This window comes from Myotis nattereri (genome assembly GCF_964212035.1).
Source record: "Myotis nattereri genome assembly, chromosome: 3".
NCBI classification, from domain to species: domain Eukaryota; kingdom Metazoa; phylum Chordata; class Mammalia; order Chiroptera; family Vespertilionidae; genus Myotis; species Myotis nattereri.
Window position 1 is genome coordinate 97472644 of NC_138077.1, and position 20687 is coordinate 97493330.

Here is a 20687-nt window from a genome sequence, read left to right on the forward strand (position 1 = left end):
AATAGAACAGCATAAGAGGGATCAGGAGGACATTAGGAAGAGGTCTTATTTTCTAGCCATTTTGAGAGTGAGTGTGTGTGTGTGTGTGTGTGTGTGTGTGTGTGTGTGTGTCTAAGACCCATTATGGTAAGAGAATGAGGAGTGAACCAAACTCCTGCACTCGTTTCTTTCATGTCCATTCCTTAATCCCTGCTTTCCTCAGGCATCTCAGACTCCAGGAGCCCTCACTGAACCTCCTACCTCATCTGCTTAGTGATACCTAAGTCAAAATGTTCCAGTCATGCTCTTCCCTGCATCCGTTACTGCTTTTTGTTGAGCCTAAGTTTTACCCCCTTTACTATCACTATTTTGTTTCCCTTCAAACACTTGTTCTTTCTTGCCTAATCTATTACAAAAGCTCTCAGCAGTCCTGCTTTCATCTGTCTCAACTTGGACTATTTCATGTGAATTCCCTTTACCCTTTTGGAGCCAGAATATTTTGAAATGCATATGATCATGTCTCTCAGTGGCTGAAGTATTATTGATCTTTGAAAGATAATCATCAAAAACTATCTAAAAAGGGAAGGAATGTGTGAGTTATTGAAAAAAATGAATGTCAGAAGACCTAAGTTCAGTCGACTTTAAAGAAAATTTGAGGTGCTGGACATTTCCCTCCCATAAAGGAGAAGGTTTAGCTAAAAATCACTTCCAGTTTTCAATATTGTGTATTTAGCTCTTTCCAGAGAAGGGTGAATGAGGATTGTGGTAAGTGAAGAGACCTCTTCTCAGCTTGAAAAAGAAGAGGACTTGTGATGTAACTCAGGCGAATATATTGGAAATATTAAGTAACTGTTCCTATTCATTTGCTTTCCTTACCTCAAACATCCCAGTCACCTCTTCAAAAAAAAAAACCTACTTAAGACCAACCCACAGCATAAACCAGGAAAAAGCAAACAAAGTCTAAAAAAAAAAAGGAGTTGGGAAGTCAGGCTAACAGGTGGAAAATGCCAACCCCACATTTTTTTTTATTTTTTTTTTATTTTTTTTTGTCTGTGGGAGTTGAGAAAGTGTGTTCAGGCTTGCTTCTCTTTAAAATATTGGCCACTCTTAGATCTGTCCTTCCCTTCTTCGTGGCTTCAGAAGTCTTCCATGTTATCAATGGAAAGCGGAGACAGTCTAAAGCAACTCTTACCACGGGGCTCCTTCACCATTTTCCCCAGCGCCTGAACCATGAGGTATCTTATTTTGTGGTTTATGAGTACAAGTAGGTATTTTTTGTTTTGTTTTGATTTTGGTGAGTGATCGTCATACTTGGAGTAAAAGGAGCAGAGGAATTAAAGGTAACTGCCGCCTGGTTACTTAAGTTCATTTGTTCTCTTTTCCTTTGTGATACAAATTTATCCCCCTAATGTAAATTGTATGATAAATTTGTTTGTTTGGTTTTTTTAGGCCCTTGTGTCTTCCTTTTCCTGATAAATACTGTCTTTTTGAAAACAAGGAAGAAATAGGCGAAACTCAGAAATGTTAGCATGAAAATATAACAATTAACATTATATGACAATCTATTGTATGCTAACATTTCAGGCACATATTAATCCCTATAACGGGCATTGGGTTTGCTTCTGCTTCACATCTTATTTTTGGGTAGCTAGCTCTGTTTTATGCAGACTAGACCATCTTAAATGCATAAAGATAGCCTACGAGATTATTAGTTTAAAAAGACCCCGTAACACCCTTATCAGAGTAGCTGCATAGGACCTTGACTTCCTCAAAGACCTCTGAAATACGCACATGGCATTTTCAGATTCATTATGAGCTAATAAGCACAGTTAACCTTCTTGCCTAAATAATTAGCATTCCAAACACAAGTCTAAACTGAAAACTAGGATGTGAGTTGTTAATCCTACTTCCCATTGGAAATCATCCATACATATGAAGAGTGCTTTCAGCCTATGATGATATCAAAACATTAACTTTGAAAGTTTCGTTCTGAGGGAATCAGAGTAGCATAAAAATATTGTCTATTCCTTTTGAAAAATGTAAAACAGACTGTGGAAAATTTCCACTTGACCCATACTTTAAACATCCTGTTATATCTCTACTGTGCCAAATATAGAGATTTATTTTTAATAACTTCTCCAGTGATAACACACATGGTTTAAGTTCAAGAGAAAATAAAATAAGGAAAGCAAAAGATTAATGGATGCAGAATTTCTGTAACTAACATTTATTTCAAAGGCCCCAGATATCTGTGAAACAGCTTGCATTTAAATGTTTTAACTTTCTACAGTTCAGCAACATTGCTCTTCAAAGCATGTTTTTATCAACAATTTTTATAGTAAGTTTGCTCAGTTTTAACAGCTTTACTCTGAATTTCAAGACTTCAGACATTTTCCTCACTCTTTCTTTTATTAAGAATATATGAGGGCTTAAAGAAATTTCAGCACTCTCCAATATGTGTGTTTATAGTATCCTAGATTAAAACGTAGATTTTAGAGCCAGACTACTTGGTTTGCATCCCAGCTTTGCTGTTCTCTCACTTTGTATAACCAAATACAAATTTCTTCACCTGTCTCAGGAGTCTCAGTTTCCTCATCTGTAAAGTTTGAATAATAGTAACTTCCATGTAGAAAATGTGTGAGATTAAATGAGTTGATAAATGTTAAGACCTCAGAACAATGCCTCATACATTGTAAGCAAAGTGCAAATAATTCATTTTTATTATATATATATATATATACACACATATATTTACATATGAATAGATATATAAATTCTAAATCCATATGCTTCATTTAAAGGGAATTATTCTCACCCTAGCCGGTTTTGCTCAGTGGGTAGAGTGTCAGTCTGTGAACCAAAGGGTCCTGGGTTCAACAGGTCAAGGGCACGTCCCTCGGTTGCAGGCTCCTCCCTGGCCTGGGCCCTGGTCGTGGTGCATGCAGGAGGCAACCAATCAATGTGTTTCTCTCACATCAATGTTTCTACTCTCTCTAAAAAAAATCAATGAAAAAAAGATCCTGTGTTGAGGATTAAAAATAAAATAAAATAAATAAAGTGAATTATTCCTCAAATGATCATTTGCATAATAAGTTTTCTCAATTCACTGTGTCAGCATAGGAACCACGGAGAGTGGAATGTCAGGTTCTTGCTTCCCAGGTAAATGAGAAGCATGTTTATTGCACTGAAACAAAGAAAATGAAACCATGAAGAACATCTTTGCAGAATTTGTAGCCCCAGTCTGTTTATTGTGGGTCTGACAGCACATCTGCCTCATCACCTCTGCTGAGTTAGCAAACACTGACTGTGTTGGGAAAGGGCGTCATGAATGCCTTTCGGGGGCTCCAGTTTGCATCTCTGCCCCTGTTGGTCCAGGGCTCCCATTAATAATTGCTGATGTGCTTTGCATTCCCAACACATAATGAAAGAGGATTAACATCTGTTGTGCCAAAGAAGAAAAAGAACACTGATATTTCTTATAGTGGACATCTTTGTTTTCCCAGGTTTAATTCAATAGCTTTCCTTTTGTTGATGTAGGGATTTATGCATTTCACATAGTCCCCATCAGAAAATGTTGGCAAGCTTAAAGAACTGTGCCCTGAAACATTGATGGGCTCTCTGCAAAATGTCACAGACCCCAGACTCACTATTTCTGAAGCACTGTTGTGAAGAAAAATATGCAAATGTTCTTACTGTGCAGGATCCATTGTCTAAGTGAAGATGCTTGTTCCATTTTTCAAATCAAGTTGTGGGAAGAATCATGACTTTTTAAGGGGTCAAAAATGAGAAAATGCAAACCATCTTAACTATGGAATTCTTTAAGCTACTAAAACACACAAAAAAATACATGTCTCTATATTTTTAAATTTCATGTTTGATTTTAGTCAGTGACTAAAGATGGCGTACAGCATTGCCAGTTTACAAAGTTATGGTTATATAAACTGAGGTGCATCACAGAATATTACATTACAGTTGCCTTGTCTGTAAAATAAAAGGAATAATAATGTCATTCAGTATAGTTGACCAAATTATTTGTGATAATAATGAAATAAATCATTCATTCAAATTCTGAATTAGAAATATTATTTGCTATTTATATAATATTTGCTTAATATATTTTTTTCTTCAGGCCAGGACTTCTCAACATCAGTGAACCTGCCGCCCAACCCTGGCTGGCAGACACGTGGCCTAATACTGGTAACAATCACAATGACTGCTCCATCAACTGCTGTACAGCAGGCAGTGGGAACAGCGATAGCAACCTCACCACCTACAGTCGCCCAGGTTAGAGACCCAGAGACATCTTGATAAATTTCTTTCCCTCCCTACATTAGAAGGGAAAACTTGATCAACATTTTTGTGAAATTCTGAGTACGGTTTAGCTGTCTATCCTATTTACTTTTTCCATCCCTACATCTCCACAATTTATTCTCCCACAGGAATGATTCCCAGTGTTTGATGGGAGTATGGAAAATATAAACTCCAAAATAGGAATCAAATTAGGACAAATGAAATTATCTAAAAGTTTTCATCTTCATAAAAATGTTTGCAGTTATAATTTTAATGGTAATTAATTATTTTCAACATCGGGAATAAAACATCAAAATATGACTAAATCTACAGTTTGAGAGAATCAAATTCTTAATAGCAGTAATAATAACAACTATGTAACAATAATAAAAATGTTTAATTAACTGAAATTTAAATTCATATTTTTATAGTATAGAAGTAAATCCTGGTGACATGAGAAATATACATCTTTTGCAGATGTGTATTCATCTTTTATTTTGTATTGTATGTTCTTGGTTCAGAAATTTATGCAAGTAAAATACTTTGCTAAAATGTCTTGCTAAAATATGAATGTGTAGTATGTAAAATTTGAAGGGATAAACAAAAAATTATAAATGATTTTTATTTTAAAAAACCTCAACATTCACAATATGGGAATATTAAAAGAATCGTAAAGAATCAGAAGATATGACTACAGAAGTAAAATAATTCATAACCCATTGAATTAAGAACAGGGAAACAGAACATGGCATTTAAGTAAGATGGTATATCTGTTATATAAAGAGCATTCGTAGTGTAATCTGTAACTCTGACCTGGAAAGAACTCCCAATAGATATGGATTAGAATGTAACATAACCCGGTGACCCAAGTCCATGTTCTCCAAAGGTGCATATGCTAGTTGTCCTTCAGGCGGATGGTCACATAATTATAAAAGGAAGACCATGCTGAGCTCTATATGAGAAAAAAAAATTATACTAGTCATTTAAGTTAATATGTAGAGCTGTGTTGTCCAATATGGTAGCCTCTGGCTATAGGTGTCTATTTAAATTTTAAAAATACAATTTAAAATGAAGAATTCTATTTTTTTTCATATTTATTGTTGAAAGTATTATATATGTCCCTTTTTTCTCCATTGACTCCTTATAGCCTGCCCCCACACCCCACCACAGGCCTCCACCACCCTATTGTCTGTGCCCATGGGTTATGCATATATGCATACAAGTTATTTGGTTGATCTCTTCCCACCCACCCACTCCCCACCCCGGCCTTCCCTCTGAGGTTCAACTGTCTGATCCGTACTTCTATGCCTCTGGGTCTATTTTGTTCATCATTTTATTTTGTTCATTAGATTCCACATATCTGTGATACTAGTCTTTCTCTGAGTGGCTTAATTAACTTAGCATAATACTCTCCAGGTCTCTCTATGCTGTCTCAAAGGGTAAGAGATCCTTCTTTTTTTACTGCTGCATAGTATTCCATGGTATAAATGTACCACAGCTTTTTATATCCACTCATCTACTGATGGGCACTTGGGCTGTTTCTAGATCTTAGCTATTGTAAATTGTACTGCTATGAACATAAGGGTGCATATATTCTTTCTGATTGGTGTTTCTGGTTTCTTAGGATATATTCCTAGAAGTCAGATCACTGGGTCAAATGGTAATTCCATTTTTTATTTTTTGAGGAAACTCCATAATGTTTCCATAATGGCTGCATCAGTCTGCATTACCCCCAGCAGTGTACTAGGGTTCCCTTTTCGCCACATCCTCGCCAGCACTTCTCATTTTTGACTTGTTGATGGTAGCCATTCTGACAGATACGAGGTGATACCTCATTGTCCTTTTAATTTGCATCTTTCTGATGACCAGTGACTTTGAGCATTTTTTCATATGTCTCTTGGCCATCTGAAGGTCTGCTTTGGAGGAGTATCTATTTAGGTCATTTGCCCATTTTTTAATTGGATTGTTTGTCTTTCTTTTGTTAAGTTGTATGAGTTCTTTATATATTTTGGATATTAACCCTTTATCAGATGTATCATTGGAAAATATGTTCTCCCATATAGTGGAGAGAACATTTTGTTCATTTTGTTGATTATTTCTTTTGCTGTGCAGAAGCTTCTTATTTTGATGTATTCTCATTTATTTATTTTTTTCTTAGTTTCCTTTGCCCTAGGAGATGAATCTGAAAACATATTGCTATGAGAGATGTCTAAGATTTGTCTGCCTATGTTTTTTTTTAAGATTGTTATGGTTTCACATTCTACATTTTAATTTTTGTGTATAGTGTAAGTTGGTGGTCTAGTTTCAATTTTTTGCACATAACTGTCTAATTTTCCCAGCACCATTTATTGAAGAGATTGCTCTTGCCTTCTTTGTCAAATATTAATTGAGCGCAATGGCTTGGGTCAATTTCTGGGCTCTCTGTTCTATTTTAATGATCTATATGCCTCTTCCTGTGCCAGTACCAGGCTGTTTTGATTACAGTGGCTTTGTAGTATAACTTGATATCTGGTATTGTTATCCCTCTAACTTTATTCTTTTTCAAGATTGCTATGGCTATTCAGGGTCTTTTTTTGTTCCATATAAATTTTTGAAGTTTTTGCTCCATACCTGTGGAATATGCCATTGGTTCTTTAATAGGGATTGCATTGAATCTATAGATTGCTTTGGGTAGTATGGACATTTTAATGATGTTAATTCTATCAGTCCATGAACTGTTATATTCTTCCATTTGTTTATATCTTCCTCTATCTCTTTTTCCAATGTCCTGTGGTTTTCTGAGTATAAATCTTTTGCCTCCTCTGTTAAATTTATTCCTAAGTATCTTAATCTTTTTGTTGCTATGATAAATGAGATTATTTAGTTTCTCTTTCTGAGAATTCATTATTGGTGTGTGAAATGCCATCGATTACTGGGTATGAGTTTTGTATCCTGCTACATTGCCACATTCCTTTATTAAATCTAGTAGGGTTTTTTTTGTGTTGGTTTTTCTTTTTTTTTTTTTTATGGAGTCTTTAGGGTTTTCTATGTACAATATCATGTCATCTGTGGATAATGAGAGTTTTACTTCCTCCTTTCCAGTTTGGATGCCTTTTATGTTTTCTTCTTGTCTGATCGCTGTGACTAGGACTTCCAGTATTATGTTGAATAAGAGTGGTGAAAGCAGACATCCCTGTCTTGTTTTTGTTCTTAGGGGAAATTGTTTAATTTTTTGCCCATTGAGTATTATGTTGGCTGTAGGTTTGTCATATATGGTTTTTATTATGTTGAGGTATGATCCCTTTATTTCCACTTTACTGAGAGTGTTTATCAAAAATGGGTGTTGGATTTTGTCCAATGCTTTTTCTGCATCTATTGGTACGATCATGTGATTTTTGTCTCTTAATTTGTTTTTGTGATGTATCATGTTTATTGATTTGCAAATATTGTACCAGCCTTGCATCCCTGGAATAAGTCCCATTTGGTCATGGTGTATGATTTAATATATTTCTGGATCAGATTTGCTCAAGTTCTTCATTCTTACTAGCCACAATCAAGTGCTCAGTTGCCACATGTGGCTAGTGGCTACTGTATTCACAGTGCAGAACAGAACATGTCCTTTATCTCAGAAAATCCTAGCACTCACTTAGAAAGACTGGGGAAGAGAAATGATGTTGCCAAATCTGTGTGACCTTTAATAATATTTCTTAACCATTATTTAACAAAAGTTAATACCTAGAAATTAGAATTGCTAAAGGCCAGATGAATAAAATATTTCTGCTCCCTGATAATTTATTATTGAAATGACAAGTAATCGAACTTAGTATATAGGGAAGTTGCAATTTTTCTTAAGATCATATTTAAGTTTGCATCTTTAATATCAACCATGTTCATTTATCTTTTTTTAAGATATCCAATCTTCAAGGTGACTTGTTAATATTGGTGCCACTAGGAACTGCATGAATAACATAATATTATTTTTATCATTGTAGCTTCACTGATTTTTAAAAAAAATTTAAATTTAAATTATGATTTGACTTTCTCCTACTTTATAAATATTTTAACAACAGTCTTTAAATATTCCTATATAAATATATCAGTTTTTTCATTCTCAAATATTTCAATGAAGGAAAAATTAAAGGGAAATTGAGATAATAGACATAATAGACATTATTTCATATTTTATTTTATTAAATTACCCCAGTTACTTATGATTCCTTTTGCCATCAATATTGTTATTCTTGGGATCTGTGTTCTGTCCCATTGATCTCTCTTCCTATTCTTGTGCCAGTACCAGGCTGTTTTGATTACAGTAGCTTTGTAGTATAACTTAATATCTGGTATTGTGGTCCCTCCAACTTTGTAAAACCATGAAAAAATAATTAGCATCTTTCCCTGATAATGATTATCCTACATGAGCAAGAGAATAACTAATAAAATTTCCTGAGCACTATGTACTATCACTCCTCTGTTCCTCATATCTTTTGAGCAGAGGTACTTTCTAAAATACTTAAATCTCATGTTCTTTGATAGGGGGGCAACATTGTTTTTTCTTTGTTTGGATTCTGAACTTATCCACTTTGTTCTATTGCTTCAATAGCTAACCAGTAGCTTCAAGTAGTTCAATCACTACAGACTAGAAAATTTTAATTTGACACATAAAGATATTCATGTATGTATTATTTTGGTGGTATTCCTCTTAATAGGGTTGTTAAAGAAAAGTTATCTTAAATTGGGAAAATTATTTACTATATAGCACTAGTAGTAGAAGTTCAAAATTATTTACTCTCTACATAAATTCCATGTGTCCTCTCTTGTTTCTTCAAATTTTAATTGTTTTCTTTAGAAAGTACATGTAAATACTTGGTCCTTTCCTTCTATCTTATGTGAGCCTATTTGTTCTTTACATAACAATTTTACTGTGACTCGCAAAGCTACTTACAAAGAAATTTAAAACGAATAACCATGGAGAATGACTTTTTCCTTTTCCTCTTCGTTGCACATAGCTGATTGTATAGCAAATTATAACAACCAACTGGATAACAAACAAACAAATCTGATGCTCCCTGAGTCAACTGTTTATGGTGATGTGGACCTTAGTAACAAAATCAATGAGATGAAAACCTTCAATAGCCCAAATCTGAAGGATGGGCGTTTTGTCAATCCATCAGGGCAGCCCACTCCTTACGCCACCACCCAGCTCATCCAGTCCAACCTCAGCAACAACATGAACAATGGCAGCGGGGACTCCGGCGAGAAGCACTGGAAGCCGCCCGGGCAGCAGAAACAAGAAATGGCACCAATTCAGTATAACATCATGGAGCAAAACAAACTGAACAAAGGTGAAGAGCTTTGCCTTCATTCCCATTCTTTTCTGTATCGGTACCCTTACCCCTTCTGCCCTACGTGCCGAAACTCATCCGGCACTAGCAAGCGAACCCTTTCCTTTGTCACTAAAGTATTCTTATTTCTTTGGTTTCAAAATGTCCAGTGTCATAGAGTTAATTAGCACAACAATAACCTTGGAAATTGATTTTAAAATAAATATAAGTATTTTCAAATGGTTTTGAGATTAATTTAAATTTAATCGTAGGTGAGGGATTGCTTAGGACAGACGATCTTTTATTCATAAGGCAGATGGACAACCGTCACAATACCTCACATTTTAAATAAATAGACTATTCCATTTTTCCAGTCAAGGATGGAAGATAATTGCTTCTATATGGTCATATAAATGAATGGCACTTTTATATCAAACTGAAGAAAAATAATTAAATTGAACTGGAGAAGTGGTTCAGTTTGCTGTCTCTCTCTCACCTCATGCGGTTACTGTATGATTGTAGAACCTAAGTTTCTTTGGTTGACCTGATTGAAGTCTGTCAGGATAGAACCTAAAATAAATTGAGTTTAGTGTTAACTTGTCGCAGCAGAATGGTGTTTTATGGCCAGAGGGGAATGTTTCTCTATTGTAATATGTGTGAGCTTGAAGAGACTGGTATTTGATTTCTTTGTAGTCCTTCAGGCTACAGCTTTAATAACATGATTTGTAAAGTTATGTCATAAAAAAAGATGATTGCTTTTATTTGAATAGATCAGGCAATTTTGTATAAATGTCCAGGTAAAAGATACATTTTATTGTAGATAATTAGAGATATAGACATATTTTCTTTAGCCTTGAGTTGGGACCTCTTTTTTAAAAAATAAAACAGATACAGTTAGAGATTACACAACAGCTTAAACCTACTATTTCGTTTGATTAAGTTAGTGTTATATGTTCTAATTTAATAATACATACCTTGCTTTTTTCTAAGTTTAAGAAAACACTTGATTGGCATAATAACCCAATTTAATAAATATTTCCTAAGACTCTTGCACAAGTTCATGACAAAGGCTGACAAAGATGAATAAGACTGTTCTGCAATAATAGAGTTTGCAGTGAGCATTCAAACTATTGTTACAGTATTCCTCCATAGTACATGGCTTTACTGTGGACCGTGGAAAGGTCTGACAGCCCTCTGTACAAATATTTCAGAACTCTGATTTATTGTTTAGACTGCTTGTAAACAGACTTGGTATGTGAAACTATAATAAAGACCCTGGCATGCAACTAGACTGACAGATTATTACTTATTACATTCCAGTGGTGAGTTTATCATTTGGACTTTTCCCTTTGCCTTGGTGGCAGATTGAAATACTTTGCTTTCTTATCATGGATATATTTTTATTTGATATAATCTTGCTGACAAGTTTCAGTTTTATTTTTTATTTTACTTAATTTTTTGATTTAAAGACATGGTATTTCCTGATTTCTTATTGTTTAAATGATTTTGTTACTATATTTATAAAGGTAAGAAGTTAAGAAAATCTGATTTCTGTCCAACCTGATTTACAAAGAATTTAAAGAGAAGAAATAGTCTCTCATAGGATTTGTTCACATCTGTGTTTAGTCTAATTCATGGAAAAAAATGATGCAAAGAATTTGTATTTTGTAAATCATTTTTTAAAAATATTTTAAATTGAATTTATTGGGGTGACATTGGTTAATAAATAAGGTTTCAGGTATACAATTCTACAGTGCATTATCTGTATATTGTATCATGTGTTTACCACCCCAAGTCAAATCTCCTTATAAATCTTAAAGGATACATGTTTAAAGGTCTTTAATTTTTCTTTACTTTTCCTCTGGAACATTTACACATGTCTTAGCAAGTGATCAACATGATGGTTTAAAAAGCCTAATTGTTGGTAAATGATTGAGGCACCAAAAAGAAAATAAATGTTTAATTTTTTTCATCCAAAATGTCTAGATTATCGAGCAAATGACACAATTCCTCCAACTATCCCATACAACCAATCATATGACCAGAATACAGGAGGATCCTACAATAGTTCCGACCGGGGCAGTAGTACATCTGGTAAGTAAGGGGTATGAGAGAGAAAGTCTCAGCAGTTCTTTTCCAAAGATGCTGCATTCTAAGATTATGAATTGAATGCTAATGAACTGAAGTGTATATATGACATGTCTATAACTTCATATAATTTTTTTAAATTTTGTTTTATTGCTTAAAGTATTACGAAGAGTATTACATATGTCTTTTTTTTTCCCCTTGACCTCCCCCCTGCCTCCCCCTACCCCACAGTGTCTTGTGTCCATTGGTTATGCTTATATGCATATAATTTTAATCTTTCATATATGGGTCTTGTCTCTGTAATTTGAAGGACTATCCATTCACAAAACCATTTTATGTTCTATTTGCTAACAAAGACTGACGATCTTATTTTCCTCCTTTTTGGGGAGCTTTCATAAAGCCAGAAGCATGAAGTAGTCTTTAAAGGCTGTTACACCTTCACCAATTCTAAGCCAAAATATAATTAAAAAAATTTTGCACATATAGTTGATGTGCTAAATGTTACCATTTGAAGGCACATAAAATTTTGACACTTGAGAATCAAAAGCCTCAGCAACAATATTGTGAGATCTAGGTACAGTAGGAACCTGCCTCAGTTTGTAAACTCTCTACTCCCTCAATTCTTGCTGTAAAACCTCATTAAGCAACCTCCCAACTTAAGTCTGCAAGTACCTCAGAAATCACATTGAGGCCTCTTCCCTGTGGTCTTCATGCTGTTGCAGCTGTTTGCCAGCTGTTTTCCTGATAGGGCCTGCAGATGGGAGCTTGCTAGTACTTAAGTTTTGTTTTTCTAATTAAAGGCAGTTCATTATTAGAACTAACATGTGGCAAGTCACACCACAATGAGAACACAACCAATTGATCTTGACTTTATTATGTTTCCCCAGGACAGGGTAGAAATATCACTTCCAAACATCTGGACTAGAATTATTGCTAGGTGCTTTTAGCCAAGTGCCTCTACCTCTCTTTTATAATGAATACTAGACGCCCGGTGCATGAAATTTGTGCATGGTGTGAGGGACCCTTAGCCTGGCCTGCACCCTCTCGCAATCTGGGACCCCTCGGGGGCTGTCTGACTGCCAGTGTAGGCGCGATCCCTGCAGTCAGACATCCAGGAGTCAGACATCCCTCTCACAACTTGGGACGGCTCACCCCCAACCACTCACCTGCCTCCCTGCTTGCTCCTAAAGGCTCGCCTGCCTGCCTGCTCAGTGCACGTCATAGCGACCGGTTGTCCTGGTTGTTCTGCCATGACAGTTGCTTAGGCTTTTATGTATATAGACTAGAAGCCCGCTGCATGGAGATTTGAGCAATGAGCCTTCCTTCCCCTGGCTGCCGGCACCAGTTTTCCTCTGGCCCCCGGGACCCAGGCCTTTGGTCCGGCTGCAGTGGAGAAGCCGAGCCTCAAAGCTAGGCTTCTCCCCTCCAGCCACAGTGAGGCTTGGCTTCTCCCCTCCAGCCACAGTGTGGCTTGGCTGTGGCCACAGCAGAGAAGCCAAGCCTCTTTAGTCTTCAGTCTTCAGTCAGTGCTAGTGTCTGAGTATGCAAATTAGCCGCCATCTGTGTTGAGTTAATTTACATAGTCGCTCTGATTGGCTGGTGGGCGTAGCAGAATGACACCAGTTTGCATGTTTCTCTTTTATTGGTGTAGATTGTATTTGCATTTTCTCATATTTCCTTGATTAAGACATGGAGATTGGGTATTTTCTAGTCTGTGTTCTCATATTTGAATTAAAGAAGCTGAGAAATAGCTCTTTATTTTTTTATATCTATTTTTATTCTACCATGTGTTGATTTTTTAAAAAATTAAAATCTTATCAAATTACTTTTTTAAAGTAAGTAAACCCTGAATTGAGAGAAATTTTTCAAATATCTATTCTTGTGAAAACCATAGAAAAAATGTTAATATTGATATCTCATGCCATTTCATCTTTGAATTCTTAGCCATTTAAAAAATCATAACTTAACTAGAGGCCCAATGCATGAAGATTCATGCAAGAATGGGCCTTCCTTCCCCTGGCTGCCGGCACCGCCTTTGCTCCAGCCGGAGCCGCCTTTCCGCCTTCCCACACTGCCCAGAGGACCAGAGAGGCTGGGGCGATGTAGAACGCCACGCCCCCTGCCACTTAGCGCCTGCGTATGCAAATTAACCCACTATCTTTGTTGGGTTAATTTGCATATTTACTCCTGATTGGCTGGTGGGTGTTGTGAAGGTACTGTCAATTTGCATTTTCTCTTTTATTAGTGTATATGGGGAAAATATAATTCTGGGTTGCTAATTTTCAATTGCCTTTCTCCATCCCTCAGCTTCAATGTCTAGATCCTGATGTTCTGCAGCTATTTATTACTAGGTATTCTGTGAATATTCAGTGAATAGATAAAAAAAATGTCAAATCTGGTGATAATTAGGGGAGAGAAGGAAGCAAGCAAATGAAGTGTAGGAGAGATTTTTGTTGTGATGTTAGGTCTGAGGACACAGATGGAGTTGTTAAAGTAGATATGTGCCAGTAAATCAAGAGGAAAGCTTTGGGTATAGTCAACTCCACAGTATGTGCTCAGCCATTCCAACACAGGCCAAGTGAGTGCAGGAGGAAAGAATGGAGACAATCATAATTTATTAGTGATAGCCTGTCTCTGGGCCCATACTTGGTGCAGTAACATACCAGTGCAAGAATGGCTGGCTTAACAAACACTAAGATTTGACTGAAAATTCCCAGGTGACAAAATAAATAAATAAATAAATAAATAAATGAGGCTCATATGACCTGTTTCAGAGCCCATGTAACTTGGAGCTGTTTCAAAGGGGTTTTAAAAATTAAGATCAACACAATTCACAGAATTTGAGGGATCATGTGTGAAAAATAATTATAGAATCATTGTCTATAATTTATGTAAGAATCTAAAATGCATCATATTGGAGGGAGAGGATAAAGACCATATTATCTCAAAATAACTTTTGACCCAAGTTATTTTGAAATGAATACTCTAAAATGTTCAACTACCTATGTTTAAAGAATATGCCAAATCTAAAATATGAACACCTGGGCACATGAATAGTTGGGCTATTTCCAATTTCTAAGAATGTGCAAGAAATATCATTTTACTCCAAGCCATAAATTTATTGAAACAATGGCTAAATATACTTCTCTCCCTTTTTAAAAATAATTTTATGCTTCTTTTGTTGTTAGTTATATTAGTTCTTCCAGCAATTATTTTCTTCTGCACCTGCTTTTCTGACAAAAACTAGTAATTCTATTGTGCCAAAAACATTTCAATGAGCAAGTACAAATTATATATATTCAATGATTTAGTGCAACCGTGGAACATTAATAGATTGTGTCTGTATCATATTGTATTTAAAGTTCCGGTAATTAAATATTAAAAAGGAATTTCAGAAAGTATGTCTACAGCTCATTTGTTTTAGATGATAATCCATAGTGCAATTAATTGCTGTAAGAAGATTGCTATTAATGATATGACTTATAAAATTCATTTATGGCTTTATTGCTTTTTTGCTATTTATTTTGCAGTTAAATTGGACATCTTCTGTTGTACAGTTCTGTTCAAAATTAATGAAAAAAAGTGTGTTTTTCTCTCTATATATATGAATTATAATAAGGTCATATTTACAGAAAATAATTAACCCATAGACAATGGAAAAATTTTAGAGGCCAGAAATAAAAGACTGAATTTCATTTGTTTTCAAGGGAGTCAAGGGCACAAGAAAGGGGCACGGACACCCAAAGTACCAAAACAGGGCGGCATGAGCTGGGCAGATCTGCTTCCTCCTCCCCCGGCGCATCCTCCTCCTCATAGCAACAGCGAAGAGTTCAGTATTTCTGTGGATGAAAGGTAAGAGGAATTTCAGAACAGATGTAAGTGGAATATGTGACTTCTTAAGCCCATATTAAATAATTGTTAAACTAGATCACCAAGGCAAGACTGATTCCTAAAGTCCAAAAACACTTGTCTCTGAATAAAACAGTATCACGATAGGTCAGCAGGACTTATAAACCCTCTTTAGTGCTGCCAAAAAAAAGGAACTTGTGCTTTGAAAACTTCTTTTGGAGCTAAGAATCATGAATCATAGATATAAACACAAATATATATATATATATATATATATATATATATATATATATATATATAATTTACTTATACATTTTATATTATATACATACAATTTATATATATAAGCATGAATATATGATGATATCACATATCTATTATTATAATACTAGAGGCCTGGTGCATGCTCTGGAGGTGGGGGTGTCCCTCAGCCCAGCCTGCCCCCTCTCACAGTTCAGGAGCCCTCAGTGGTGGGAGGCGACCTGGTGATCAGGGGAAGGCGACACCCCCATCACACCTCTGTGCTGCCACTGCTGGCAGCTCAAGCCTCGGCTGGCCCTGGTTGCCTGAGCCTTGGGCAGCTCTGGGCGGCTGGGCGGCAAACAGCCAAGGCTTGCCTGTGCCCCGGGCTGGCCCTGGGGGGCTGGGGGGCTGAGGGGACTGGGCGCTGCCATCTTTGAGGGCATGGCAGTCAATTAGCATATTCCCTCCTTCTTGGCTGTGGGTGCCGCCATCTTTGAGGGTGGAGCAATTAGCATATTCCCTTATTGGCTGTGGGCGCTGTCATCTTTGCGAGGGCATGAGGGGCAATTAGCATACTCCCTCTTTAGTAGATAGGATATCCGTATATGATATCAGAACTTTTATTATACATTTCTGAATTTTCATAAAGTAATTATGTGGATTTGTGTCTTACCCACAGCATCCTGAAAACTCTCTGTTATTATATCACATTATGCTGAAAACTATGGAAATTTAAACTTGACTGAATTGTCTCTCACAAGGTTTTAACAAGTGTGAATATTACATATGGCAGCAGTTAGAAAATTTGTGTACTTCATCCACACTTCAGATTCTGTCAAACTGGACATGGTACCTCCCAACAAAACAAAGCAGCTGCTTCACTAATCTGATCAGTAGAGGAGAACTCACTGGATGTAGGGAATTAACAACACCCCAAAGAAACCCTACAGAATCTACCTGAAAACACATTCTTTTTAGTGACCATCATAGAAGTGCATTGTTATTTCATTGCACACACACACATACCAGTTTTATAGTTCCAACTCTTCTGGAAATAAAGTCTCTGTAGTGTTATTTTCCAATCACTTAATTATAGAATACTGACCCATTGTTCCCAGGGCAAATGCAAAGTTAGGTTCCTGCAGGCCTCTGCTCACATTTTTGTTAAATGATCCAAACCTAAACAACTTATTGTTACATTGTGTTTTTGTTTAAAGACATCATATATAGTATATATTTTTGATTAATTAACATTGAACTTACAGCCAACAGCTCTATAAGTTATTCCTAAAAAAAAAGGTCATTTAATATATTTTTTCATTAAGACACATCCCAGTCTTTTTATCCTTAGGAACACTAGCCGGTACTTAAATAATACCCTTGGGGCCATTTTAAACAGGGTGGTCACCAATGTAAAGCAAATACAGAGAGCACAATGTGGCACTATGAAAATGACACCTACTTACAGCATGATCACAGAAACGAGGAGGCAGAGTGTCACCTTGTTTGCACTCTGCTAGTGATGTGCTCATCGGGTGACTCCTCTTTTTTACCTCCTGGCACACATCTGTTGACTGATTGTGAACGAGCCACAAGTATTGACTTTGGGGTTACAGATAAATTTTAGTGAGTAAGCAAATTTGCAAATATGGCATCAGCAAATAATGATGTTTGACTATACTTTTAAATATTCATTTTCTAGACCATGATAATGACATTAATTTGTAGGTTAGTCCTCAAAAAAAAAAAAAAGAACTGAAATGAAATAAGTGGATATAGTAATAAAACAAAAGTAGACACAGACACCTCTGTGCTCCAACTGAGGCTAACTGGGAAGAATGAAGGTTTCCAGGGCCCCTGGCTTTTGTTCTTGTCCTTGACAAATGAGAAGGTTCCCAATCAAGAGAAGGGTATTGTGGACATGAGGACCACACAGCAATGTGGACTCCTGGAGAAAGAACAGGAAACACGTTGTAGGAAGTGAAAGGAAGCTGGGAAGGCAAATGTAAGCCAGATATGCAAATACTTGAATGTCTTGTGTGCACTTATATTTTATTCTCTAGACGATGAGAGTCATTTATTACTTCAGGGCAAATAAATGGCCAGGGAGTGATGTGTCTTATAATAAAGTAATTTGGGAAGCAGTGTGAGGATGAAGAAAGATTGACTGGAGGCCAAGAGATGGATTAAAAAGTTATTGCAGTAGCACATACAGCAGATTTAAAAAGAGGTATAGCTTCTGAAGAATTTTTAGAGATAGACTAGAGATGAATGGGAATACTTTGAGATAGAAGAGAGAGAAATAATTTAAAGAGACTGCAAGATTTCTAGTGTTATTTGTTGACACAGGAAACATCATAGTGGGATTAGTAAAGTAAAAGAAGATACAAAAAAATCATGTTACATGAACCTCAACTTTCCTGAGTTCAGGGAAAGAGGCAGGTGGTGAAAAATGAACTAGAGAAAGGAGTAACAAGAGCACAGTTCGTATAATGCAGGAAATCACTGCCATTCTAATCAACAACCATATGCACTGGGCGGGAGACAAGCAAAAGGCATGAATGCTGTTCAGATCCATTCTAGAGCTTCTACATTCTTTCTGCGAAGAGTAGTGGGTATTTTATTGGTTAATATTTTATTTACTGTGTTTTTCTTTCATTATCCTAAATACAATCCGAGGACTTCATTTTGTGCTCAACTAAAGAAGGAGTGAGCAATTTTAATTTTAGTGGAAAAATTAGTTGTTTTGGATTAAATAAGTTGATCTCTAATATATTTCCCTTTCAAAGAATTTTCAAGAGTATTTTTTTCAGAGTTCAGCATATCATTTTTGGGTCACATGCAAGACCATCCTTGAGTTGTCCTTTAGAGATCATGTTGAATAGGAGGGAGAGAATATATCAGACACATTTTAGAAGTCCTAAGTTCAGCTACATTAAATAGATTTTTCTTTTATTGCATGACTTCTCAGGGCCTATAATAGGCCAATGTAAATTATAATCTCTCAAAGAAAAGTTCTTATATGTTACATATCTAAACTAATAAAAGAGAAACATGGTGATTGGCGTACGACCGCTACCCTTTTCATTGGCTAATCAGCGATATATGCAAATTAACTGTCAGCCAAGATGGTGGCCGGCAGCCAGGGAGCTTGAAGCTAACATGAGGCTTGCTTGCCTCAGTGACTGAGGAAACCAACGTTCCCCGCCTGCGGCTGCAGGCCTCTGAGCCGGCAGTTTAAGAAACATTGTAACAAATACTGCCAGACTTCAGCCAGTAGATTCGCAACATTGTAAACAAAGGCCAGAAACCTACTTTCAGCTGAGGCCTAAGAGCTGGAGCCAAGCCTCAAGGTAAAGCTGGCCCAGAATAAAAAAAGAAAAAAGAAAAAAAGGAGCATTTGGGAGCTTCAGTCACCCCCAGCCTGTAAACAGCCCTCAGCCCCTCATCCAGGCTGGCCAGGCACCCCAGTGGGGACCCCCACCCTGATCCAGGACACCCTTCAGGGCAAACCAGCCGGCACCCAACCGTGCACTAGGCCTCTATCCTATATAGTAAAAGGGTAATGTGCCTCCCAGCACCGGGATCAGCGGAGCCGCGAGGCCTCCCGGCACTGGGATAAGCGTGACAGGGGGCAGCGCCCAAACCCCCTGATCGCCCTGCGGCTCTGTGTGTGACAGGAGGCGGGGCCACAACCTCCCTATCCGCCCTGCTCTGTTCCTGACAGGGGAAGGCGCCCAACCCCCTGATCAGCCCTGCTCTGTGCCTGATAGGGGGGAGCTCCCCAACCTCCTGATCACCCTGCGGCTCTGTGTGTGACAGGGTGCAGCGCCCCAATCCACCCCCACCCCACGGGCCCTGCTCTGTGTGTGATGGGGTAGAGCCATAACCTCCCCATTGGCCCTGCCCTGAGTGTGAGAGTGGCGGCGCCCCAACCCCCTGATCGGCCCTGCTCTGTGGGTGATAGAGGGCGGTGCCCCAACCCCCTAATGGGCCCTGCTCTGTGTGTGACGGGGCAGCGCCCCAACCCCCTGATGGGCCCTGCTCTGTGCGTGAGCAGGAGGTTGGGTGGTGCCACAACCTCCCCATCGACCTTGCCTTGAGTGTGACAGGGGACGGTGCCCCAATCCCCCAATCGGCCCTACCCTGAGCGTGACTGAGGGTCGCATCACAACCTCCCAATCTCCCTGCTCTGTGCATGATGGGTCGGCGCCCCAACTCCGCAATTGGCCCTGCTCTGAGCCCGACCAGGGGCTGCACCTAGGGATTGGGTCTGCACCCGGGAGCAGGCCTAAGCCAGCAGGTCGTTATCTCCCAAGGGGTCCCAGACTGCGAGAGGGCACAGGCCGGGCTGAGGGACCCCCCTCCCCCCCGAGTGCACAAATTTTTGTGCACCGGGCCTCTAGTATAACATATAATATATAATGTATGTATAGCAATTCACAAACCTATGTGATGGTTCACCATTTTTTTTAACAATACCTCCTTAATGTGGCCTAGAACATTCAGATTGAAGAAACAGTTCAAGGCTGATACTCTGTTAGTTTATTTGAATAACCTGAAGTAATTCTAAGTATCCTTATAATCTGTTTTAGCTATGACCAAGAAATGCCATGTCCAGTGCCACCAGCGAGGATGTATTTACAACAAAACGAACTAGAAGAGGAGGAAGATGAACGAGGTCCCACTCCCCCCATCCGAGGAGCAGCATCTTCTCCGGCCGCTGTGTCTTACAGCCACCAGTCCACGGCCACCCTGACCCCATCTCCACAGGAGGAGCTCCAGCCCATGCTGCAGGACTGCCCTGAGGAGACTGGCCACATACAGCACCAGCCCGACAGGAGGTGGGTGCTCACTAGCTTTCTTTGCTCATATCATGCAATTTCCACTCCTAAGAAGCATTTATAGAATGCTATTACGTGAAGTTATTTTCATGTC

At 37.8% G+C, this 20687-nt stretch overlaps 1 protein-coding gene across 1 annotated transcript in view; it reads left to right on the plus strand.

Moving 5' to 3' along the window:
- The window catches only part of ROBO1 (roundabout guidance receptor 1), a gene marked incomplete at its 5' end in the record, with an annotated part of 448967 nt that overhangs the window by 397707 nt on the left and 30573 nt on the right, over positions 1 to 20687 (plus strand). The window contains 5 exons of the mRNA XM_081087409.1: positions 4109 to 4263; positions 9255 to 9590; positions 11556 to 11663; positions 15365 to 15509; positions 20345 to 20593. Of these exons, the coding sequence (XP_080943535.1) occupies positions 4109 to 4263; positions 9255 to 9590; positions 11556 to 11663; positions 15365 to 15509; positions 20345 to 20593 (993 nt within the window). The remainder of the gene's footprint in view (positions 1 to 4108; positions 4264 to 9254; positions 9591 to 11555; positions 11664 to 15364; positions 15510 to 20344; positions 20594 to 20687) is intronic.